Source organism: Hemicordylus capensis, chromosome 4, assembly GCF_027244095.1.
Source record: "Hemicordylus capensis ecotype Gifberg chromosome 4, rHemCap1.1.pri, whole genome shotgun sequence".
NCBI lineage: Eukaryota > Metazoa > Chordata > Lepidosauria > Squamata > Cordylidae > Hemicordylus > Hemicordylus capensis.
The window spans coordinates 87,628,943-87,655,288 of record NC_069660.1 but is presented as its reverse complement, the minus strand read 5'-3'; the positions used below and the strand labels follow the sequence as shown (position 1 = coordinate 87,655,288).

The 26,346-nt window shown below is 45.3% G+C and overlaps 2 protein-coding genes across 2 annotated transcripts in view; both read right to left on the bottom strand.

The window, feature by feature from the left end:
* LOC128323693 (vitamin D3 hydroxylase-associated protein-like) overlaps window positions 1-9,151 on the bottom strand; it is a 28,501-nt gene extending 19,350 nt beyond the window's left edge. Inside the window, exons 1-2 of the mRNA XM_053247267.1 lie at window positions 8,942-9,151; window positions 2,567-2,680 (exon numbers count right to left, since the gene is read on the bottom strand). Coding sequence (XP_053103242.1) covers window positions 2,567-2,680; window positions 8,942-9,151 — 324 coding nt within the window. The remainder of the gene's footprint in view (window positions 1-2,566; window positions 2,681-8,941) is intronic.
* A 4,517-nt stretch (window positions 9,152-13,668) lies between these two features.
* Window positions 13,669-26,346, bottom strand: part of LOC128323692 (fatty-acid amide hydrolase 1-like) — a 32,842-nt gene continuing 20,164 nt past the window's right edge. Inside the window, exons 7-15 of the mRNA XM_053247266.1 lie at window positions 26,124-26,248; window positions 22,310-22,435; window positions 20,452-20,549; window positions 18,910-19,009; window positions 17,792-17,832; window positions 17,371-17,410; window positions 16,158-16,266; window positions 14,001-14,146; window positions 13,669-13,895 (exon numbers count right to left, since the gene is read on the bottom strand). Coding sequence (XP_053103241.1) covers window positions 13,767-13,895; window positions 14,001-14,146; window positions 16,158-16,266; window positions 17,371-17,410; window positions 17,792-17,832; window positions 18,910-19,009; window positions 20,452-20,549; window positions 22,310-22,435; window positions 26,124-26,248 — 914 coding nt within the window. The 3' untranslated portion in view covers window positions 13,669-13,766. The remainder of the gene's footprint in view (window positions 13,896-14,000; window positions 14,147-16,157; window positions 16,267-17,370; window positions 17,411-17,791; window positions 17,833-18,909; window positions 19,010-20,451; window positions 20,550-22,309; window positions 22,436-26,123; window positions 26,249-26,346) is intronic.

Here is a 26,346-nt window from a genome sequence, read left to right as displayed (position 1 = left end):
GTAGTCAAATGATACCCTAATTACTTGTCCCCTTTTCTAAGTAGGGTCTGCCCTGGTTGCATTTGAACAAAAGACTACATGCATGAGCACTGTAAGATATTTCCCTTAGGGGATGGAGCTGCTCTGGGAAGAGCACCTGCATGCTTGCATGCAGAAGGTTCCAAGTTCCCTCCCTGGCATCTCCAAGATAGTGCTGTAGCAGAAGATAGAAAATAGGGCAGAAGCCTGGCTAAGCTTCTCCTAAAACTATTCTATATTTCCAAAAGGTTTAAAATGCTGCTGCCACCACCCCTTTTGTCTTCATAAACAGGGCTTGGGGCTGGGATAATCCCAGAGAAAACTCTCTTAATTTGGTTCTTGGACAAGTACAAAAATCTTCCACATAAAAACCTACATGTGATGAGAAAACTGATAGCTGCTGAACATTTGAGGACATGTTTGCACTAGAGAAAGCCCCCTTCGTGCCCCGCCCTTTCCCGAGTTAAAAACCAACTCAGAGAGGCTTGTAAAAAGGAAAGAACAAAAAAAATCAGTTTTATTCCATTACTACAGATTGCTTCCATCTGAGGCTTTATCAGCTTTTAGATACAGTTAAAAATACTTAGTAGGATTACAAAAATAGGTTGTCTTAATGCACGCTTAAATGTTCACAGAGGCTTTTGCAATGTCCTAGGGGTATTAAGTGTAGGCTAGTGTTTATTTCAATTACATTGCAGGTAAACTATAATAGAACAGTGTCCAGAATATGCAGAGCACATACACCAAAGAAATATAACATCTGTAATGCAAAGTCTGACTAAACAAACTTTTCCCTAGACTAAATTTCCCTTTTTGCTTGAACTTACCAAACTCCTGATGAGTCTTTAAGCCACCTGTAATCCTGTCTTCCCAGGCTTTACAGTTATCCTCCTGGAACCAACCTCCATGGCCACATATCCTCCTGTGCACCTCCAGCCTAGCTTCTCTCAGCAAAGAACTCCCTCCTTCCTGGCAGCAGCTCTCTAGGTCCCACCTACCTGGAGTCCTGGAGTTCATCAGCCTGTCAGTCAAGACCGGGTTCACTTCCTGTTAGTTCTTTAGAGGGAGGAGAGGCTGGTTACTACAAGGCCTGAGAGAGATTCCTGCCTGCAACCTTGGAGAAGCTGCTGCTGGTCTGTGTAGACAATACTGAGCTAGATGGACCAATGGTCTCACTCAGTATATGGCAGCTTTTTATGTTCCTATCATGGATAAGTCACAGCATGCTCTGTAGCATCTTATGAAATCCATAGTCCCTATACCAGCTGCACAATGAGTCCAATTTGTTTATTGGTGAGGATTTATATCTCATCTTTCTATTATTAATTATTATTATTAATAATAATAATTCAATTTCTATACCACCCGTCCAAAAATGGCTCAGGGCGGTTTACACAGAGAAATAATAAATAAATAAGATGGCTCCCTGTCCCCAAAGGGCTCACATTCTAAAAAACACACAAGATAGAGACCAGCAACAATCACTGCAGGTATTGTGCTGGGGGTGGATAGGGCCAGTTACTCTCCCCCTGCTAAATAAAGAAAATCACCACGGTGAAGATGCCTCTTTGCCCAGGTAGCAGGGGATTAAAACATAATAATATCAGGTGACAAGGAGGAGACAACCACCTTGTAGTTACCAGTCTCACCTCCCTCTAAAGAATTAACAGGAAGTGAACCCTGTCTTGACAGACAGGCTGATTAACTCAAGGGCTCAGCCAATCAGCCATGTAGTAATTGAATGCAACTTTTTAAAAAGTTCTTTTCTTTTTACAAGCCTCTCCGAGTTGGTTTTTAACTCAGGAAAGGGTGGGGGGGAGGGAGAGTTCTCTGGTGCAAAAACATCCTCAAATGTTCAGCAGCTATCAGTTTTTCTCATCCTGTGTAAGCTTACACATGGAAGGTTGTCCCCCAGCCCCGCAATACTCAGTTACAGAGGGACCTTGGATTACAGCACCCAATCCACTGCTGGTCCAGTTCTCTGCAAGTTTTAGGGTGCTTGGTGGCAGCATTTTGAACCTACCAATAATACAGAATAGGTTTAGGAGAAGCCTAGCCAGGCAGCTCAGCAGGGATGATACAGCATTTCTTTCCCACACATGAGCATGCTCTGAGACAAAGGCTGTAATTCGTTACACACCTCTTAAACTAGTTAAAACCCCAACTGAGAGAGATAAACTCAAAAGGGGGACTTTAAAAACTCTCTGCTGGCCAAAAGCCTGCACACACACCAAATCTCTACAGGCCAAAAGCCCAATACACTCCAAACCTCAGAAAACAAAACTCAGAATATATCAGCAGTGTGGGTTAGTTTGTTGGGATTTTCTAAAGATTCATTTGTTTCAGAATCACATTGTCTGTAGTGGTTTGCCCCTTTGTATGCTTATAGTAAACTCATCTGCTAGAGATTTCCTAGGACAAATGAGCAGCAGCAGCACCCTATTTACTGCATAAGATGTGTACACTTTTGTGTAAGTCACTCAGTTAAATAGAAATATGGCAGATTGCTTCATGTTGAAGCAGTACTAGTAAACCGTGTCTCACTCACCTTCTTAATGTAGGTATACAGGACACTCTCTGGAGAAAGAGATTCCTCTCTCATTTTCTCTGCCAGCTCCACCAGTGGCAGAGAAAGGATAAATTCTGACTGGACTCCAGGGTTCTGCAAGAGGAAGCAGTTATGTTATAGGTAGAAATACTCCCTTCAGGCACTGGGAACATCCCCAACCAAACCCTTAGGCTAATTTTGAAATATAAATATAATGTCTGAAGTCACAAGCTCAAAATTGTGAAACTGGAATGAAACCTCCTAAGATCTTCCACAGTCTTCTTTCATTCTAGGAGATAAAGAATCTTAAGAATACAGAACTTTTATTTTGCAAAATAATTCCTCATACAGTGCTGTTGAAGAACAATGGGCTAACAGATGTTGCACTCAATAAGGCAATAAGCTAGCGGATGCTGCACTTTCAAATTAGGGTTTATGTTGCAAACACGGTGGCTCCCTCAGCCCAAGCATGGAGCCAGGATTCTATTGTATCCCAGCTTCAGATCTTGGTTTATTTTGAGATTCTTGCAAAAAATAAACCAGAATCACCAGCTTCAAATACAAAGAGAAATTCTGGCTTGTTCTAAGCTAGGACTGGAAGTGGAATCATCCCTCCCCTTGTGCTCAGGGTGGAAGGGAATGTGCACATGCCCAAAGCTAGGGCATCTTCTGCAAAATCAGGATTTAATCCTGGTTCTGCATTCGGTCTGAACATTTGCCAGTGCAAATGTCACTATTACTGCCCAAATTGCAACTATCTTCCTGTCTCAACAATTTCTAAGGTCTTGGAGTTGCTCAAATACAGCTGGCCTTCGTTACCCTTGTTTTTGCATATCCGTGGTTGGCTCTTTGAGACCCAGTTGCTTTATCCACGGTATAAAAATAGGCTAAAATCTGCCTATTCACAGTTCTGTGTGGCCAGAAATGACCTCCAATGTAATTTCCAGCTGCCATTTTATAGTGCAGAGCCATTTTGTGGCTCCTTTCATTTAAAAACTTTGAAACCTGGGTACCAAAAATGGCCAGTGTGCATGAACGGTGGTAAAAAGAAAAAGGAAAAAAGTGGCCTTCACATGCACAAAGGCCCCAAACAGGATGAAGGCAGCCCAAACTGGCCCTATTCACTGGGGAGAGGCTGGCGGGGGTTGGGGGAGCTGCGGCCGGCAGCAGCTATAGTGAGTACTTTCTAGATGATTTTAATTGTTCACACACACCATTTAAGAAGCCCACCGCTCCGACTGCCCCTTTACCAGTAAAGGGGAATTCTTGCTGGATTCTCCTTTGTCAATAGGGCTCCAAACCGGGCCCGAACCAGTTCAAATTTGAACCAAACCGGGTCCTGAACTGGAAGGGGGCAAAACCAAACCTGTCCAACCCAGTTCTGATTCAAATTGAGCCCCAAAAAACTAGTTTTGTGCACATCCCTATCAGTGAGACAGTATGCTTCAGTCGGGTGAGAAAGGGCACTGGCAGCAGGGATGGTGTCCATGGTAGCAGTGGGCTGGTGCCCTGTCCTTTGTTGTGCCCATGACAGCCACCTCACTCTGCCTCATAGAAGCAGAACTACCACCAGCAATGGCTGGGAAGGAGCCTTCTCAGATTTCCCTGCCTTGCTCTGACCAGAGATTTCCAGTAGGATGAGATCTGCCCCTTCTTGGTCAAGCCCCTTGCTTATTACTGCAGGGATCCCATGAAGTGGCTGGAGCAAGGAGCATTTAATACAGTCCCTGCTCTTTTGGTCACTGTCCCATGTTCTGACAACCTTTGCACCAAGATTTTGGGCTCAATGGTAAAAATCAAGCCAGGGATCACAAGAATCAACAGCTTAGGCCTTGAGTAATCAAGAGAACACCTTCTTTGCCATGAGCCCCATCGCCCATTGAGATAATCTGGAGAGGTTCGTCTGCAGTTGTCACCATCTTGTCTGGTGGCTACTTGGAGACCGGCCTTCTTCATTGTTGTTCTGAAGCTTTGGAATGCACTCCCTGACAACTTTTAAGAAAGCAGTTAAGACACATTTGTTCACTCAGGCTTTTAATTAGATTCACAGTTCTTAATAGTTTGAACTTTGTGTTAAATTTTTAAAAGTTAATATTTTAACATTTTAATTCTATTTTAAATTGTATTTTATTGTGAGCCAGCCCAAGACACAAATTTTGGGTAGTATAAAAGTATGTTAAATAATAAAATAATAATTTGAGTGGGGGGTGGGAAATGTGGCTTCAAGTCTTGGGATTCTCTGTGGTGGATTGGAAGCAAGGTAGGAAGAAACACTACTCAGGTTTTCCTCCTACCTTTCTTCCACACAATGAAGCTATTCTTATGAGCAGCAGAAACCAGGCTAAGGGAGCCCAGCCCAGTTTCTGCTGCTCGTGTGCACCAATGGGAGCTGCATAGATCCCAGTGGTGGCTCAGCGACAAGCCTACTTACGGAGCCCGCTGCTTAACCCAGGTTTGGGGCACAAGCACACCCCATAACAGGTTAACAGATCATGGTGGACACACTCAGGGAGGGGGATCCCAGAAATGCACCATGCACTTGTGCGGTGCATTACTGGTACTTGGAGGGAGGGGCGCAGCGTGGCAGCGCTTCCTCTCACTTGACCCCCGGAGCTGCCAGGCAAGGCACGGGCAGATGGCAGGAGTGCTGCTGCTCATTTGTGCCACTAGTCCACCCGCCCAGAGCCCTGGCTGCAATCATCTGCAGGGAGGTAAGCGCTTTGGGCTTCCTCCCCGCAAAAGAGGGTAGCCTCCTCATGCAATCGTGAGGATCGCTTCAATCACTTCTCCCTCTTCCTACCTAGTTGTTTGCAGCCACACAACCGAAACTTGGGAGTGAGAACGCACAGCTCCCAAACCTGGATAGAACACAGTTTTGACTTGTGTGAATTCATAATCAGAATGGCATCAATTAGGGAAGATACATATAATTCTAGCAAATGTTTAATACGTTTCTAAAGAACACCCAGTACTGTGTGTGTCCTTCCTGAGTTAACTACTACAGTCTGTTTTACAGGCACAAAACTTAATCCTACTATAAGAATAAATTGTAACCAGCACATTGAGAGTTTCAAATTTCTCTGTTCTTAATCAAGCCTTCTCTCCTGAGTTGTGGGACCATTTGCAAACTGCTCGTGCCCATCCTTGAACGGACCTTGAAAACAAACCCACTTGTGACAGAAACAACCTTGGCTCCCCCAGTTTGTTAAGCTTTAACCCCACATTCAGGACAATCAAGACTTCTTGGTGATTATTAAATCATGCTGGATCTCCTTCAGCCCACAAAACAAGTTTCTCTCACTCATACCAGTTACCACAAACTGAGCCCATTCTCACAACTGGAGAATGGACCTGGACAGGGTGAGGAGAGGAAGCTATGAAAAGCTTACCTCCCCCACAGACGACCCCATCCATGTTGCTGGGTGGCCGGATCAGCCACCCAGATAATTGCTGGCTTCTGCCGGTAGCAGGGAGGTTTGGGGACCAGGAGTGTGCACGGTGCATGAGTGCACGGTGCATTATGGGGAGCCTCCCAACACTGGTCAGGAGGCTACCTGTGCGTAGGTGCAATGCAAAGCTGCGCAGCATCGACACATGAACATTCAGCCCGCTTTGGGGGCATCCTTGCACCCAAAACCTGGGCTAAATGAAGGGCTCCCTAAGTGGGCTTCCTGCCACACCACTGCCAGGAGCAGCACAGCTCCCAGCAGTACACACACATGCGCTGAAAATTGGGTTGGGCTTCCTTAGCCTAGTTTTCGGTGAGCGTGTGACTAGCTTCACTGAGTGCAGGAGCACACACAGCATGTCATGACAGAATGTCACATACAAAGATTCAAAAATAGTTTAGTTAACACAAAACAGATTATTTAAGATGGGGAACTTGATGTGCAAAAAGAGGCAACACAAAAGGGCTCTGCTATCCAGACATGACCATAGCTTCAAAACCGTTGTTTCAGAGAGAAGTTATCAGAGCCCACCTCCATCTCCGCCCCCCACTGTATGTATGCACACACGCTCTCACTCTCTCGCTCTCTCTCTCTCTCACACACACACACATCACCTTCTGTTATAACTTACAAACCACTTTTCCCATTTGCTGCAAGCTGATACCTCACCACCTGGCCTTTTCATCGTCTGGATTCATCTGTGTTCCACCCATTTCCATACCGCAGCCATACAGTACAGGCAATCTTCCATACAGGCAAGGGCAAAAGCTGCTCGAGGATTTATCCATGCTAGGGAAGGATCTCTCCCAGCTTCTCGTGGATCATGGCAGGAACTCCTGTCTGCCTGCCCTGCTTGGCCCTACACAGTTCTCTCTGAAGCAGGCAAAGGCTCGTTCTATTTAGCAGTCAGCCCCAGAGCTATTCTAAATCCAAAGAGAGCTTCAGAATTTAAGCCCACGCTAGTGTCCTCCCAAGGCATCTCAGAATCTAACCTTTAGACCAGGGTTTTCTAACCTTGGGTCCCCAGATGCTGTTAGACTACAACTCCCATCATCCCCAGCCACAAAGGCCATGGCAGGGTGTGGGACTCAAGGTTAAGAAACCCTGCTTTAGAGAGTAACGAGAAGTTACTCTCAGTCGCTCATATCAGTTACCACAGGAGCCCACAAGGCATGCTATGAGAGTGTGATAGTACAAAGATTCAAGGATTAGTTCGGTAACACAAAATAAATCACTTATGAACGCAAACCACACACTTTAGGGAAAAGGCAACTAAAAGGGTCCATTTCTTGACCTGGCTTCTGCCATTCAGACACAAGCACAGCTTCGAAATGGTTGTTTCAGAAAGCCTCCATTAGAACCCATTTCAAAAGAGGACTCTCTCTCTCTCTCCTGCCCCCCAGAAAAAAAACCCTACACAACCACAATTACTTTTATTTAAATATTTATGCTACCTCACCCAGATAGCTTTAGGCGGTTCACATAAAAACAAAATAAATAACCCATTAAAAACTCAAAACCATTTTTAAAAAATCACTAAAGGTCAGGCTAGAATGGTGTGTTTGGGGGGCTATTTTAAAGGCTGGTAAAGATCTTAAGCCTTCTAATGTCTATAGGAAGCACCTTCCGCAGCCCAGAAGCAGCTATGGCCTGATCCCAAGTTGCTGCCAGGCAAGCTGGCGGCTGCTGGAAATGGACCTCTCTTGATGACCTTAATGTGCAGTAGGGATCATGCTGAAGAAGCCAGGTGCTCATTCTCCCAGGTAACCCGGTTCAAAGGCTGTTTAAGGCTTTGTAGGTAATCACCAGCACTTTGTATTTTGCCCAGAAACACACTGGCAGCCAATGCAACTGTTTTAAAATAGGCATAATATGGTCTCTCAAGAAACCCCAGAAACCAATCTGGCTGCTGCATTTTGAACTGACTGAAGTTTCTCAACTACGTAACAAAGGCAGCCATGTAAAGTGCCTTTTTTCCTATAGGAAAAAGGAAATGGATGGGTTCACACAACCACTTGTAAGTACTTAGAAAGAAGGTACGAGAGGAATCAGAGGTTCCAGGGAGCATCATGCCCATTAAGAGCACATATTTGAACTTGCCGGCCTCCAGTTCCTGAGCCCGGTTACCCACTTCTACCTTAGGTTTTTTATCATCTTTGTTAAGCCAACTTCAGCCTTTGGTTTCAAGTGGGCATCAAGTCAGGAAAACTCAAAGGGAGAAGTGGGTAACCAGATTCAAGCAGTGGAGGTGGGCGGATTCAGACATGTGTGCTTGATGGACAGAACACTCCCTGGAACCTCTGGTGCCTCTTGAGTCTACTTTGTAAGTAGTCAGTCAGTCAAACTTTATTGTAGTCTCCCACCAATAATTTTGGGGAGACCCAACATTAATAAGATAGATACAGCATTTTGTAAGTACTGACAAGTAGGCATGTGCCTGAAACGTTTCAGAGGCCATTATAAAGGCCTCCGAAACGTTTCTGCGCTGGGGGGGGGGGTGTTCGGCATTTCAGCGCCAGTGGGGGTGGTGTACTCATCCCTCCTGCTGCATTTCCCCCGCTGGCGCTCTGTTATCTTTAAGCCCCTCGGGGCAGTAGCATTCCTCCTTGCTGCTCCGTTTCCCCCATCGGCCAGAAGTGGCCGGAAGTAGCGAGCGTACATGCGCCCATCGTCGTCCCCCGCCCTTAAAGTACTATCTCCACCGGTGCCGAAGTTATTCGTGCACATCCCTACTGACAAGTGCTTGTCTGAACCCTCCCAACAAAACAAGGTCAATTGTCTGACCTGGGTTCTGCCATTCAGACATAAGCATGGCTTCCAAATGGTTGTACCAGAAAGCAAGGATCAGAGTCCACTTTCAGAAGAGACCTCCATGTCTCTCTGCCCACCACCAACATGCATGCACACACACTCTTACACAAATCACCTTCTGTTTAAACTTCCAAACCACTTTTTCCATTTGCTCCAGGCTGCTATCTCGCCACATTCTGGCCTCTTCCATCTTCTTCTGGATTCTTCTGCGTCCTACCCATTTCCATACTAAAACCACAGCAGCTGAGCTACAGGCAAGGGCAACAGCAGCTTGAGGATTTATTCTATCCTTGGGCAGGATCTCTCCCAGCTTCTCCTGGATCATGGCAAGAGCTTCTCTCTGCCTTCTGCGTTTGGCTGTCTTTGAAACAGCTGGGTTCTATTCAACCAGCAGCCCCAGAGCTATTCTAAATCAGAAGAGAGCACTAAAATCCAAAACAGCCCTAGACTCCTCCCAAGGCATCTCAGAATCTGACCTTCAGACTCTGACAAAGAAGAACTTCCACTGGTATCCAAAAGCCTGTCTCCTCCCCTGCATACACAATTTGATTAATGCCCAATAGAATAGAGGCATCTAGTAAAATGGACCAATGGTCTTCCTTGAACTGATAAAAATATTCACCTTGAAAACAACAGGGATTGGGGAAGGAAGAGTAGTGTATCATGTAGCCTGAATATTTTTATTTATTTTTACATTTGTATCCCACTCTTCCTCCAAGGAGCCCAGTACTACATACTTGAGTTTATTCTTACAACTCTGTGAAATAAGTTAGGCTGAGAGAGAGCGGGGATTGGGAGGGAGGGTGTCAGTTGCAAAAGTGTGTCCACTGCATCCTCCTTTGAGTCCTCAGTAGAAGTTGAACTATCCCGTATCAAGATAGGCGTGCTTGGGCAAGCATGCCATGCACACAAACATCCAACATCGAGGCACTCATTCTGTGCATCTGTGGGAGCTTTTGCTTTTCAACCACTCCAGTGGCAAACCTATTTTGAAACTGAGGGACATTTATTTCATTCATTCAGATATATCTTTAGTGGGTATAGTACCTTTTTCTCACAGCAAGCCTGGAAGGTAGATTAGGGCAATAGGGACCAAGATCACCCAATGAGCTCCGTAGCCTGAGCTGGAATTCAAACATGGGACTACACAATCCAGCACTGTAACTACACCACCACACTAATTCTCATTCAAAAAGAAGCAATTTTGCATGTTTTTTTAAAACGTGGAATAAGTGCTACAAGGCAGGCAGGGATGGGGGGAATTAGTAATTCTATTGGGAACAACCTAGCCTTTGAAAATGCCAAAATAACCCTTGGTAACCTGTCCAGTACTCTCAAGCACAGAACTTAATTTTCTTCCAAGTGAGTGAATGTCAGTATATTTCTGTGGGGACAAGTAAAGAGATGTATCCCAGGAGAGTATCATGGTGGGTGCTACAAATCTGTAGCTCTGTGTGTGTGTGTGTGTGTGTGTGTGTGTGTTTAGGAACATAGGAAGCTGCCATATACTGAGTCAGACCATTGGTCCACCTAGCTCAGTATTGCCTTCACAGACTGGCAGTAGCTTCTCCAAGGTTGCAGGCAGGAATCTCTCTCGGCCCTATCTTGGAAAAGCCAGGGAGGGAACTTGGAACTTTCTGCTCTCCCCAGAGAGGCTCCATCCCCCAAGGGGAATATCTTACAGTGCTCACACTTCTAGTCTCCCTTTCATATGCAACCAAGGTGGACCCTGCTTAGCTAAGGGGACAAGTCATGCTTGCTACCACAAGACCATCTCTCCTTGTTTGTGGGGTGGGGGGCTAGGGGCCAGGTTTTGCCCTTTTCAACTTGATTCCATAGAGCTACCTGCATACTTTGTCCCACATAACTTTCAGTGAGCAGTGAATCAGTTCTGCATTGTCCACTTCGCAAGTTGTTCCAGTCGCCTCCAGGGAGCGAGCCAAGATTCTCTCCATCGACTTCCTGTGTCTCCTGCAGTTGTTATACATTACAGAACTGTAGAGTTGGAAAGGGCCCTAGAAGAAGACTTATATTTTGACATCCTGGTCAGTACAGAATTTGCTACTGTAAAGCACCATGTGTACAAATAAAGAGATGTAAAATCTGATCCCCTGTAATGAAGACTTATAAACTGATGCTATGCAAACCCCAATACAATGAATGGGGATGGTGCAGGAACAGTGTCTGCTGATTTGCTCTAAGTGGCTGACAGGCATGCATGTATCCATGCATGCATGCAAAGAAAAGATCATGTTACATAGTGAGGGTCTTGGGCTGGGCAGTGAGTGGCGGTGGGGGTGGAGAAGGAAGTTGTTTTAGGTCTGTAGGGAAGAGGAAAAGCAAAACACATCTTTGGGGTTGAAACAAAAACCAACAACAAATATTTATATACTGCTTTTCAACAAAAGTTTCCAAAGCGGTTCACATGGAGAAATAATAAATAAATAAGATAGCTCCCTGTCCCCAAAGGCCACAATAAAAAAGAAACATAAGACTGACACCAGCAACAGTCACTGGAGGGATGCTGTGCTGGATAGGGCCAGTTACTCTCCCCCTGCTAAATACAGAGAATCACCATGTTAAAAAGGTGCCTCTTTGCCCAGTTAGCAGGGGACCATAAAAAGGCCATAATATATTTCAATAAAACTGTAATTGTTAGATACGTTTGAATTACATACAAAGTGAATCTGCAAAATAGGTTTCACTCTACTGGAATCTGCCAGGCTGTTGTATCTGCTGTCTTTACAAAAAGGCCTTTTTGTTCACAGACCTTTTACATTTTGATTTTCAATTTTGATTTTAAAAGTCTTTTTAAATTGCTTTATACTGTGTATTGTTTTTTCTCCCCCTCCCAACCCCACCCCCCTTTTGGTCTGTTATGATTTAATGTGTTTTTATTGTTTTGATGCTGCGTTGTGAATGGCCCAGAGAGCAATTTGTTATGGGGCGGCTAACGAATAAAGTTCATTATTACTGTGTTTGTTGCTCAGTGAAAATGCTTTGTTAAGAGCTCTGTGTCAGCCTGGAGTTATTCTGTGTGAATACGGCACAAGATCTTACAGTAATGTCAGCTGGTGTAGCACTGTACGGTGATCTTCACATTTTAAGCAGGGCCACTTGGGCAAAAGAAAAAAGACTTCAGTGTGGGAGCTATGGCACAGGAACGTTGCAGGTGGCCCTGGGACAAAATGGAAACAGCAGCAGCCCCCCCACTTCCTCTTAGTTGCTGGGCCACCCGCCTGTCTGTTCTCTTTGCCCATCACCCAGCCAGCTACTTTTACTGCAGCTGGGTGTGGCCCGATGACATGGTCAAGCCAGCACAGCTCCAGCTACCAGGGAGAACAGGCCTCTCTTTAAGGGATTGCCTATTTTCCCTGGAATCGGGGCTTGCTTGATGGCAATGGAGTGCAGCAGAGGGGACTAGTAGCCCCTAGGCAGCTGCAGGGCAGCAGTGGCCCCAGGGGAACCACATTCCCTATCTCCATTGTCCCGACACCCGTGTGGGAGCCACTGTCTGAGAGATCTCCCTGTGGCGCTGCACCTTCCCCAGCACCAGAGGGCCTCTTGAAGAGAAATGGAGCTCTAGCAAATCTCAACGCCATTCTGGTAGGCACACTGGGAAGTGCCCTGCTCCCCAGTGTTTCCCCCCTTAGAGCTCTGTAGGGAAAAATGCTGGGAAAGACCGCGGTTCCCAGTATTCTGTGTGCTCCTCCTAGAAGGGTGGTGCTGGGGCTCGAGAGGGCTCTGTTTCCCCACAGGGCACCAAACAAAGCGCACCACCGTGTGGTGGGAACCGTCGGCTCTGCACAGTGCCAGAGAGCTGTGTGGTGTATTCAGCTTGAGCTGAAGTTTCATACAGACCTAACAACAACAAAAATGTCAGGGAGCCACACTTAGGGTCTCTAGGAGCCGACCCTGGCTGCTGGGCCTTGCAGTGAAGAACACTGGCATCGTGGCTAAGAAATCAAGCTACAAATCTGGACGGTTGTGGTCTGAATTTTGCTTCTGCCAGAAAGCCAGGAGGCAGCTTTAGGCAAGACGCTCCCTCTCAGCTCCCCAGCAGCAGTATGGAGGAGAACAATGCCTAATTACCTTACAGAATGGCAAGGATAACACCACATGAAGCTTTTTGAATACTCAGAAGTTCTAGAGAGATGCCAAGTCGCATTACCACCCCTCTGCCTCCAAGAAGCAACACTACAGAGACACAGGAGTAAACCTGAATGATCACAAATATTTACTAACAGAATGAAGGAGATATCAGCACTAACACAAGATTGCAACTCTCTTTAAGAGGAAGGGAGGGGCAGAAATAAAGCGATATAACAGGAGCAGATTACCACCTGGAAGAGTGACCCTTGGAGAAACTGCCTCAGGTGGTAAAGGTGGACTTTGGCCTGTCTTAACTGAGGTGAACTGTTACTCATTTCCAAACTTACGATTGTGTGCAATATTAACTCACTTCCATGTTACTGAATGACTAAGTAATATACCCTTGCCCCTAACTCAAGGTGTGTTAGGGACCCTGCCTGATTGTACATTTTATTTGGAGCAAGGACCCTTTAACAAGATAGTGAATGGGAGTGTCAGGAGCCACTTCCTCCAGCGTGAACCAAGCTCTCAAATCCCCCCCCCCATTTGACACAGTTTTTTAATCCCTTAGACAAAAACAGACCCCTGCCTCACCATTTGGGGATTGTGTGTGGGGGGTATATCTAATGACAACTGCACAGATTGCAAGGAGCTTTCAGGGAAAGAATTCACAGAGATACAAGGCAGCCATGTGACCACCACTGCCTTTTCCCAGTGACTCCTTGGAAAGTCATCACCACCAGACAGAGAAGAACTTATGTTATTTAATCAAAGCAGGTACCAACAGGCCAGGATTATTACGGGCTCATTAGTAGCCCTCCACAGTCTTGCTTTCTGCAGTATTGCATTCAAAGTTCTCTTTGTTTATCTCGGGTCAGCTTCTCCACTTCCTTCATAAACCGGAGGCACAGCTCATCCTGCCATGGCAAAGCCACACATTGAACAGCCACGGGGAGTCCCACAGCTTCTTTCATTGCCTGCAGGGCCAGAACATGGGAAAAGTTTTTTGCATCAGCGTGTCAATGCAACGTTGCCAATAACCAGCCCACAGCAACTGTTGTCAAGTAAGCCAAACTACATACCTCCACAAAGACCTTGTCCCACATATCATTATAGTGCCCTCTGTAACTCTTCAATTCCTCCTCATCCTCCTCAGTCACTGTCGTTACAGGCACCACTCCAGCAGGGAAGTCCAAATAGTTATACAAGATGGTATAACTGGATCCAACTGAAGAGATAAACGACCAAGTCTCCATTGAGACAAATTGAGTTTAGTTTAAGGTATCATGAAGCAGGGTAATGCTCTTTGGAGCAACTTAGGATGCACAATCATGTGTGTCATAGGCATGTGTGGGGAGTCAGTAATGGGGCTGCATCACCACTGTGTATTTAAAATGTATAACACATACCCTGTTACTCATCCTTAACAGTTCCACGGCTGAGATGTGTGGGTTTATTTGGTTATTTAGAGATTTCATTAATTAACTGTTATAATTTGGCTGTTTTTTTACTTTGAAAAATTACCATTTCCCCAAAATATAGAGCAGTTGCATAACCGTGTGATCAAGTCTAGCAGCTGCCTTGCCAACCAGATCTGTAGTGCAAATTAGGCCAACACCATGATACGTGAATCGGGGGTAGGTTTATTCCGAGCTCTGGGCCCTCTGTGCCTTGTCAAGGCCACCAGACACTTTCAAAGTCCCAACAGAAATAAACAGGGCCTCTCTGGGTGCAAAGAGAGATGCAATGTTAAAGAGCCAGCATTAGACAAAGTATACTGCATTTTTTGCTGTATCTGTGTCAGAAGATAATGGGTATATGTGTGTGTGTGTGTGGGGGGGGTCCATTTGTACATCCAGGACCTGCCTGCACATGCCTATGATTTCTATAGCACTTTTACAGCAGTAAGTGCTTTTTAATTAGGGTTGCCAGCTCTGCCTCAAACTATTCCTGGATATTCCCCTCCCCAGTATATATTTTTCATTTTTCTTCTCTTCACAACAGCAAGCCATTCAAACCTCCAAGATTGCTTTCAATAGTCTCCTAGAGATGGATGTTGATTCCTGGAGCCTTGGCAACCCTACTCATAATCCAAATGGCACGATCTGTTATCACCAATTGTAGAAGGCAGGTTATTATCCTTCCCATTCTAGAGATTGGGAAACTTAGAGACTTATCTGTCTTGAGCCGCTTCATAGCTGGAAGCCTCAGTGCCAGTAGATGGCCTGGGACTTTCCATGGGATTGCGCCAATCCCTACAGTTAGCCTTTTACAAAATGTTATGACTCTCACATGGAGCACCCACCATATAGAGGTGATTTTCTGTGGCAACCACAGCCTCTGCACCTTATAAACTGAGCAGCTGAGAAACAGTTTGCACCAATGGTATCCCATGTCGACCTCCAACGCCTAACCGCTCAACTACCTCAGCTCACAAGTAGTTCTAGACTTGCAACAGCTTCCAAGCCAGAGCTGAGATGGGAAATATGTTTTTTCTTCCCAACTCAACAGCGATCCCTTCACTAACACTATATTAAATCTTATGAGCATGGCAAGTCAGCTGTGGAGGGGACAGCAGGCCCCTCTGAACACTTCCTGACAGAGTGGAGTGATTTCTTGTCGACTTGGTGGCTCTAGCCAGTTTCCATCAAGGTGCGGATAAAAGCATCTACTTACAAGTGCAAGTGTGGGCAAACAGAATTGTTTTCCAAAACTGAGAGACCGAGGAAGATTCGCTTTTTAAGATTACAACTCTCTCCTTAGTTTCGTGTGCAATTCCCCCATCTGGCAGCTACTCCGGGAAGCAACCAGACATGGTGCACAATTTATACATGTTTTATTACAAAGCTTTATCATGCACCCTGAGGAAAGGCAAAAGGATACTGATGACTGACCTCTGGAGGGAATCTTTTGGGAAGCACATTCATGCTTTGCAGTTCCAAATTTATGGACTTCCTGTCACCGAAGTGTCTATATTCAACTACTAGGAAGCCATTATCACTAAACAAATCTGACAACAATGAGCTTCACCACTCACGGGGTGGGTTTGTGCAACCAAATCTCTCTCTCCAGTCCCCAGACCATTGCCTAGAAAATAGGGCAGTCCCCAAGAACACAGAAATTGGTCATTCCTGGCTGAAAACATCAGGGTTCAGTGCACCGATCAGGCCCAAGCTGGAGTACGTCAAGGAGTACTAGTGGCCCCTGGAGGCTCAGTTTTCCATGCTATGTATATATACCTGACAATCTCCCGGGAAATCCAATCTTACAAGCAGGACCCAGTGCAGGACAAAGCATCACATCCAGATCCAGTTTCTTCCATTCCGCAATGAATTCCTGGATGTATTCCTACAATGGAGGAACAGAAAATTGGCAGGCATGCTTCAGCTGGGGGAGTAATATTTATTCTATTCTTGATAGTTTTCATTTGGTATGTTATACTTTTGTTCATTATTATGGCTATTGCATTGTAATAATGAACCACTTTGAGCAGCACCCTGGTGCAATATGTGCCAGCAGAGGATACCTTCCCCAGCCCCTCCTCCCTATTGAAGCCCCTCAAAAAGCCACTGCTGAGAGTCATGGGGCCACTGACAACAGCAGAGGATGCACTGTAGGGAGATATCCAGAAATCACAAGCAGAGTGGTTCCTCTGCTAATGGTTCCACTTGTGGTTTAGCAATAGCACTAGCAATAGCACTTACATTTATATACCGCTCTATAGCCAGAGCTCTCTAAGCGGTTTACAATGATTTAGCATATTGCCCCCAACATTCTGGGTACTCATTTTACCGACCTCGGAAGGATGGAAGGCTGAGTCAACCTTGAGCCCCTGGTCAGGATCGAACTTGTAACCTTCTGGTTACAGGGCGGCAGTTTTACCACTGTGCCACCAGGGGCTCTTCTGCATATTTCCCCCGGCATTGTGCCAAAATGATTGGGAGACTTTGGACAATGGCATGGTGGGCATTTAGGGAGGCTGCATGGGGAAATGGGGAATATCTGGAAACCACAAGTGGAACCATTAGCAGAGGTACTGCTCCTGTAGCGTTTCCCAGGTATTTTCACACCCTCCCCAGCTGTGCTGCCTCCCATGCCATTTCTGAAGGTCTCTCAAATTTCAGCAATGACTTTTTGGGGAGGCTCAGGGTGCTACAGTAGAGAGAAGGGGGTAAGGAAGGTATCTTGTGCTGGCCTGTGTTGCACCAACAATGCACTCCAGATGCTATCCCTCAGTTACACATCTGTATAGAAAGGTGCCATATAAACCATACCAATATATAAAAGAGCCATGATCTTTTGTTTGAATAAAACAGATTCCGAGTTCCTTTTTGTGCCCTGGAATAGCCACAGCCCAAGGCTAGCAATGTTCATGAGGGCATTTCCTGTAAGTTTCCCTAGACATTACAAAGCAAAGAGGGCCACTGGAATTTTTAAAAGAAGGGATATTACCTCAGTCTCACTGTGAAATTTCCAAAGCTCTTGCACAGACCTGGCATTTGCACAAAAACAAAACAACAGGACATTGCTTTTATGTTCATGCTAACTGTAGAATCATGCACAATATCTTGAAGAAAGTATATTTCTGAGGTAGCATAAATAGGGAAGATGGTGGGAGGATGGAATTTCTACAGAATCACTCCTGTTTTATTCCATCCACCCCCACCCTTCACTCAAGCCACACCATTTCCCCCTTGACTAGGCTCATTTCCAGTTTTGGAATGAGGGAGCTGGGATGTTCATTCAGTGGGAGAGAAGACAGTATCCCACTGTATCAGGGGATTGAGAAAGCTCCCTTCCTACACAACTAGTGATGTGTGGGAGGTAACAATTAAGAATGGTGGCCTTAAATTCTCAGCACATTACTCCTTACCTCTCTTTCATGCTTATCAGACTTTTTGAGATACGAGGACTCTAGGGAAACAAAAGAAGAATTGACAAGTTTCTGTATCTAGTTTTTAACTGAAAATAAGAACATTACAAAAAAACTTCAGCACCTAATGAAAAAAGGCACTGCAAGTCAGGAGTCCCCCTATCCCCCCATAATGCAGAGAACCCCTTGACGCAATCTACTGTAGCATTCAGATTAATTAAGGGTAAGTCCTACTCAAGGCCAGGGTTGTTCCTATTTTTTATCCCCCAAATCTGCTCTCTCTAACAAAACTCACAAAGGTTTCTGCACAATAGTACATGCAAATAGTGCAAAGTTATGAATCCAAAATATCTGGTTAAAAAAACCTGTGCAACAGGTGTGTATTTTCTTCCGAATGTTTGTAGAACCTGGATTTTTTTTAAAAACCAAATAGCAGGGAGAAAAGTGCAGTGAAGAAGAGTGTGGTCCGACATAGAGAAATTTCACGGATGCGTTTAATCATGTAAACCAGGGGTGGTCAGCCTGAGGCTCTCCAGCTGGTGTTAGACAACAACTTCCACCATCTCGAGCTGTAATTGCAGCTAAGAAGGAGTCTCAATTTTTTGTTTGTTTGCAGGCAAGAGGAAGCCAAGTTCACTCCCCACAGAAAACAATCACTCATATCCCTGTTTGTAAGTCTGCCTGTATGTGCCCTTAAGGCTTCCAGTGACAAGATTGCACAACCTTCCCATGGAAATCTGTGGCACTACCCAGATCCACATAACTGGAAGACACTTTCTAACCCTGTAGATAAAAGGGATCCTTCAGATAGCAGCCTTATTCTTTAAATGGCAGCCTTATTCTTGGGGGTTTCAGTTTCTCTTTTTCAGTTGAGCAACCTTTTACAAAAAGAAATAATAATTCCAAGATGCAAGACCTCCCTTTGAAATGGGACAGGAAGCAGGTTATTGATGCATTATATGGACATCTCTTATGATGATCAAGAGGGCCACACATTTCAACTGTTTCCCATTTCCCAAGGCAAGAACTTCCTTCTCAAAAAATAGGACTAGAATTCTGTGTTTACAACAGCTGCTCTCTTTAGCAAGTCAGGAGAGTTTCGTGGGGACAAGGCTTACTATTGGTTTGAAGATCCAGGATAGCAGGCTTCTAAACCAGTTAGGCAATTTTGCCATGAAAAGCAAATCCTTTAGTTTGGGATCCTCAGACTCCCCTTTGCTGAAAAGCAACCAATACAATCAGGTATCATATAATGTCACAATGCAATTTATATTAGCTTAGCCTTCAGTCTTTCAAGCCCTGTGCACAGATCAGCCAATTAATAATTAATTTAATTTAATTTAATTTATTTATATACCGCCCTTCCAAAAATGGCTCTGGGCGGTTTACAACAACCAACAACAATTAAAATCAATTAACAGTTAAAATCAAAACTAAACCAATTAAACAATTAATATCATTCAAACATTAAAAACAGCAACATTAAAATCAGCATTAAAATTCAAATGATTTACAATTTAAATATCACGGCTTTTCAGAAACGTCTGTTCCCTACAGCCATTTGACACTCCTGGTTCTTTTGGAAGTGGTAGAAGTTGGGATTCACTGGAACAGGAAGCTCCAAATCCAGCATAAGGCTCCTAAGTACCAATGCAGGAGGACACAACGGCTCGGCTGCCTTTGGCACCAAGAGATTGCATAAGAGCTGCTGCACCTTTGGCATGTGTTGGGAAAGGCTACAGAAGAGTCCTGCTGGATCAGACTCAAGGTCCACCAAATCCAGGGGTTTAAAGGTTTTCCAGATGTTCCAGGTGCAGCTCAAGTTTTTATTTTACTCATTTAGGAAAGACTTCAGCTTTTGAAAGGAAAATTTCTTGGCTTTTATAGCCAGACTGTGCTGGCATCCTCTTGGAGATTTTTAAAAATATAAGCTTTCCCTATTCTGTGGTGCATGTTCAATCAACGCTTTTACTTTAGTAGTTAAAAATACTTACGAGAGCAGCAGCTATTAAGCACCCAGACTATTCGTGATACATCCTCTGGGCTTTTTTGCCCCAAAGAACTGCAAAGGTTTGGAGCAAGCTATAGCGGCCATGAATGCAGATGGGGAAGCGTTTCATACAATTGCACTTCAGCAGCAGCAGCACAAATCACCACAATATCCTGCAGCCAACATTGACCCAGCTTGGGACCATCATCTACAGCAGTAGTTCCCAACCAGAATTCCTCCAGATGTTGCTGAACTACAACTCCCATCATTCCGAGCTACAATGTATTGTGGCTGGGGGCGATGAGAATTGTAATTCAACAACATTTGGAGGAATCCTGATTGGGAACCACTGACTTACAGGAAAGTAGCCTTTCGGCATAAAATAAACTTGGAGTAAAGTCTCTTCCTCGGGGCAGCCTTCACCAAGGTGAAGTGAGGCAGTCACCTCGTGCAGCAGGGGCACCAGCAACATGCCCCCCCCATTTTTTTAAAGAGGGAGGAGAGCAGCATTTGTTGCCCTGCCTCAGAGGTCTTGAGTCACCACTGCTCTTCCCCACTGACATGGGGAAGTGATGAAAACTTAAGTAGCATGGTTCTTCCACATGAAAAAACCTTATGCTGGTCATGGCCTTCTCTTAAATACACAAACCAGAACTTAGACAATACTTACAAGCTTTCTAAGAAGGTGGCACAACCATCAGCAAAAAGCCCCCGGGGAGTAATGCTGCACATAAAATATTCCATGCGGCAGGGCTTGAAAGGTACCAGCTAAAAACAGTAAGATGAGAATATCACTAATGCCAAATGAGCACCAAGCCCAACTTGCACAAATCCACACATCCATTTAGTAAAGCCCTTGCATAATGCAGGATGCAGAAAGAGGTTCCCCCAGCACTGACAATTAGCAAGGCTCTCGTTACAGAAGTTCTAGAGAAGGTGGTGCTCACAAGAGGCTTAAAGCCATCCTTGCACGATGCAGGCACTGGCATTGCTCACAGACAAAATGAGGTTTCCACACTCACCCTGCAGCAAAGTAAAGATCATCACACTATGAATTCGGTGCAATTCACTCCGCTACTTAAAATGCAGTATTTATATAGATCAGGCCTGCTCAACTTTGGGCCCCCAGCTGTTTTTGGACTACAGCTTCCATAATTCCCAGCTACAGTGGCCAATAGCCAGGGATTATGGGAGTTGTAGGCCAACATCTGCAGGAGGGCTGAAGTTACTGATACAGCCCTGATATAGACTATCCAACAAGATAGTCTCCAGTTGGACTAGTACTCTGATCATCTCCAGTCACAGTGAGGGGAGGGGAGTTCAGCAGTAGAGCATATGCAGAAGGTTATAGCTTAATTCTGACAAGAGGGCGATAAAGGTGGTTAGTTGAAGGCCTGATCAGGGTATGGGGTTTCAGCCTGTTCTGGATGGGGTTGCACTCCCTCTGAAGGCCATTGTGGCTAGGGATGATGGGAGTTGTATTCTCACATCTGGGGACAAAGTTTGAGAGTCCCTCATATAGAAAGCTTAACTGGTTCTGGTATTCCCAATCACAGCAGTGGGATACCTCCCACAGTCCAAATTTTAACCAGGACACCTCTTCCACTGGATGGCTTGCCTCACATCAGGCAGCTCTGGCAACTCTCTAGATGCTTAGGGGTGGCTAAGCTGTGGTTAGGAAGAGACAGCCAGGAATCTTGCCAGTCCGCTCTTTCCCACATTCCTCCTCCTGCCTGCCAGTCATTTCTTCCCTCAAATTTCAAGCTGTGTGCACTCTTAGCAAGGAGATGGTACCATATAACTTCTATATATCATACCAGGCCTCACCCCTTTCCAAGAATTTCCTGCACTAGTCTCATGAGGAGCGTGAGCATGCAGAGAAACTTGTGAAACTGCAGAACCAAAGGGTTCTTCTTACAGGACATCAAGAAACCAGATCATGACGACTAGGAGAGTAGGCCGACAGCAATGGAGTGCTTGGAAAAGAATGTTGATGCTAATGTGCCCCACCTCTGAAGGCATATAGATCCTTATAATACCTTTTCATTGTCTAAGACAGGAATTATAAGTAGGATTTTTAAATGGGGGTCTTTCACATAAAGAGGCATAGATTCAGCCCTGTATTCGTCTAATTTATAATGACCTTTGTCATGCAGGGGTCAAAGTTTTTTTTAAAGGAAATAATTTCAGACAGCCTGTCTTCATTACAAATATTGTAATGAGTAACCTCCTTTCTGTGCCAAAACCACTGCTGACAATAAGAGGTACTCTTACTCCTGGACTTTGGGGCCCAAGTCCAGGCCCTCCACAGCCCTTGTGGGCCCCCAAATCCTCTTTAGTCTGTCCTGGGAGGTGTGGTCACCTGGCCAAGCATGATAATGCTTCATTTGCAGGCAAGGGGAACCTCCAAAGGCCTTTAGGTCCAGGGTCCAAGATTACCTAGGTGCACCTCTGCTGACAATCACCCAACCACTCCCCTTAGCTAAAACATCAACAGACATGCAGGTGGGAGAGTGGAGGATACATACCGAGTGGCCAGCCTTCTCCAGAAGCTGCTTGGTTTCCATAACAGCCCGTCTCATGGAAGGACCTGGCATTGTGAAGGAATCAGTGGCATAGTAGCCTATCCGGAGGGGCCGGGAGCTGGAGTACACCTAGAGCAAGGAGGAAAGGGGAGTTAATTTGAAAAAAGCTGTCTCCAGTTATTAGAACAATCATGCTGGATTATTTCAAGACAAGCACTAAAGCAATCATGCAAGTGTCCAATCCCCTCATTACTAAAGATACTTAACAAAATCCACTCTTCCACTCCCTTAGTTCTAGGGGAAATCTTGGAAAGGCAGCCTCGCCATATACCTTGAGCCACTTGCTCACACACACAGCCACTACTGCTGCACATGACTACCTTTAAGAGCAGCTCATTCATCCTTAAGCACTGTTTTCTGCTAGCTTGCTAAAGGAGGACCCTGTCTTAACAGCACCTTCCTGGGTGCATGTGAGAAACTAGGAAGACTAACCAGGCTATATTGGTCTGGGGTCTCTACCACTGTCTTTCAAACCCACGGCTTGTCTAAAAACCGGGGTGAGCTGCAGCACTGCACACATCTGTACAGCAGAAGAACTTAACCTGAGCTAGAGTTTCTCTCTAGGCTCCGTTTTTAAAGTGGAGCTACAACAGGGGCTTCATCATATGAAGTGATAATATAGAGAAGCGCCTCTGAGCGCATGCCTGTTGCATACTGCCTCCCACACACAGCCAAGTGCAGTACAGCTGGGACTGGGGGTAAAAGGGGCTAAGGACATTCGTAGCAGATGTGAGCTCTTTCATCTAAACTTTCATTTTAAAAAATATGCCTTGGAGTTCAGGAAAGCAAGGATATTTAAAAGCCCTCATTGAGCAAAACCAGATGCAATATTAAACACGTAGTTTGACTCTGTGTGTGTGTGTTTTCTTTTCTGGTTAAAGAGATGGGAGGAGAGGGCATGACTTAAGATTTGGACCATGGCACACAGGGAAGGGTATGTAATATATTGTTTGCTTTATGAGCTGGTCTATGACATAATAAATCTACCTATCTATCACCCAGGGAAGGGGGAAGTGTTCCCTCTAACAGGGATTCCGAGATGTTGTTGACTACAACTCCCATAATCCCCAGCCAAAGGCCACTGCAACTGGGGATGCTGGGAGTTGTAGTGAACATCTGGAAATCTGTTAGAGGGAACACTGGCAGGGGGTATTTAACCGATTCCCCTTGTGCCATAGTTGCCATTAGCACCAGGCGGAAGCTTCCAATGCATTGTTCATGTACATGGAGGCAGGGGAGGAAAGGTATTTCCCTTACATTTGCTGCCTTTACAAGGCAAGAAGTGGACGTCAGCACTATTTGCTGAAAACCACCCCAAGAGTGGTGGATGTGAAATGGCACTTTTAGAACTGGTTGCTAATTTCATTAGGATTCATGAAGTCTTCTCAAAGGGGAGCTTGCTGTAGCCATGGTGGGGGGGGAGTCCACGCGGGTTCCCTCTCCCCCCGCCGGCCTTCCTCATCACTGCTGCAGCCAGGTAAATGAAGCCTTTTTGGCCCTTTCGGGCCTCCGTAAGAGTGAGCGGCCGCCATTTTGTGAGCGACCAAGCATTTGTGCATGCACGGCAGCCGCCAAAATGGCGGCCACTCACTCTTACGGAGGCCAAAAAGGCTTCACTTACCCGGCTGCGGGGGTGATGAGGAAGGCCAGTGGGGGGAGAGGGAACTCGCGTGGAAACACACACACACACCCGTGGCTACAGCAAGCCCCCCGAAGGGGCTACAGGTACTTGCTTCACGTTTAATTTTTTTTTTAAAGTTCACGGAACGGTCCAGGACCGGACTGGACTGGGCCGAGTGGGTTCGATGGGGGCCGGACCGAACTGGCCAGGTTCCGTGCACACCCCTACTCATTCTCTGCAACTGATGCCTAGTACTAACACATAAAACAACTCCTCTCACCATTAAAAAATATGCACCAGGATCCCTCAACAGATGGTATTCCATGCTCATGATTTAAGATCATATAGCTCCTCTTAGGCTGTGGAATGCACTCCTGGCAGATATCCGTAATTTGAGATCATTACTGTCCTTCAGGAGAGCCCTTAAAACCTATCTGTTTGGCCTGGCTTTCCAGGGTTTTTAATGATTGACAAACTGTTTTAAATTGTTGCCCTGATTCTCCAGGGTTTTTTAGCTGTTTGAATTGTTTAATTGGTTTTATTCTATTTTTATAGTTTGATTTTAACTGTTAACTTGTTTTAATTGTTTTTACTGTGCTGTAAACCGCCCTGAGCCATTTTGGAAGGGCGGTATATAAATCTAATAATTAAATTAATTAATATCAAACAGGTTAGCTGAAGTGCTGTAGTTGTACAATTTCTTTATTACTTGAGAATTCTGTGCAATATGTAAAATACTATATTTTACAGTGTTACCACTCCCCCTATTGGTAAAGAAGGTGTCTTGCATGCAGACCTACGAGGCCCCCAAACAGCAGGTAGAAGTAGATTCCTGCATGTGGGAGGACCCTAGGTCTTTTTCATTTAATATTAAGAGAGAGAGATGCCTGGCTTCCCTCAAAGTCAAAACATTGTCAGAGAGCAGCACATATGTTGCTGGGAGGAATCGTCTGGTACAGCGTTACCTCCTCCATCAATATTCGCAAACAGCCTTTAAGTCAGCGGTTCCCAGCCTGTGGTTGGTCCATTGTGGCTGTGAATGTTCCCTATCTGGGGACTACAGATGGGAACTGCTGGCTTAAGCTGCAAAGGTGAATAGGAGACCCACTGCAGCCCCTCTGCTCAAGTAGGGCATTTTCCCAACTCAAGTAGAGGAACCACAGTGGCTTTCCCCAAATCAGCTCCAAGAGCCAGGCATCGTAGTCCAATAAGGAGATTTGGACACAGTAGCAATCTTCTGTGCATTTATCACTTGCTGGATCAGGAATCTGGGTGAGTTGGATGCACATCCAACTATGCACTGAAGCACAAATGAGATCTATCCACACTACATTGCTTTTAAGTGGGTGAGTATCTGGCTGCACAGTATCACCCACATTTTGGATGCACATCCCACAAAAAGCTATGCCATGCAGATAAAATCATGCTTGGATGCACATTTTGTTGTGCACCCGAGTTATGATATGGCTCTTCATGTAAAAAGTGACCCATCTTCTTTGTGGATTGGATCAAGGAAGCATAGGCTAGGGACAGGGAGGGAAAAAGGAGGAAGAGTTTTCTCCTGCACATTAAGATCTTCCTCCAAGGTTCTTCTTCAGCTCATCTGCTCTCTCTATCCAAGATTCAGTGGGTCAGAACAGGGCTTTCTTGACGTGGCACTGATACTGTGGAACTTCCTTTCCTAGGGAGGTGGTCTGTCTTTCTAGCCCTGCCAAATCTTAGGCATTAGGCAGAGGGGGGTTCTCTTCTGCAGAGTTTTTGGGGTTTGCCAATTAGCATACAAATTGAAGGACGGTTGTAGTCTATTGTTTATATTGTTGGCCTTGTGGCGCTTCTGCTGTCATTTATTCCTCTTGTTTTGGTTTTTATATTAAATTTACATTGTGGTTTTATTTATTTATTTATTTACTTACATTGTGGTTTTCTGTTAGGCATTTTTGAATGGAAAGGCAAGGCAATATTTCAATAAATAAAACTCATCCTACATAACCTTCAGAAAGATATCCAGCAAGAGGCCAAAGAAAGGGAAGACAATGGGATTTCATTAATTGCTCCCATGTTTCACCATGCTTTCTTTTGACAGGGAAAGGAGTATCTGCTACTCCCCAGAAAAATCTGTTCTTTCCAACCTCTCACCTCCTCATTGAAGGGAATGGGAGGCACTGTGGGGTCCAATCGGTACATTTCATCACACAGGAGAGCTCTTAGGCAGAGAGCAAGGCTGTCAACATCCCTTGCCATTGGTCCTACACCTGCAACAGCTGGAATCAAAGGAGGAGAAAATCATGGAGTTCATAACATGGCCTTCCGGACCTGAAAAACATTTCTGAGGGCAAAGTGGGGAGGATATGCTTATCAC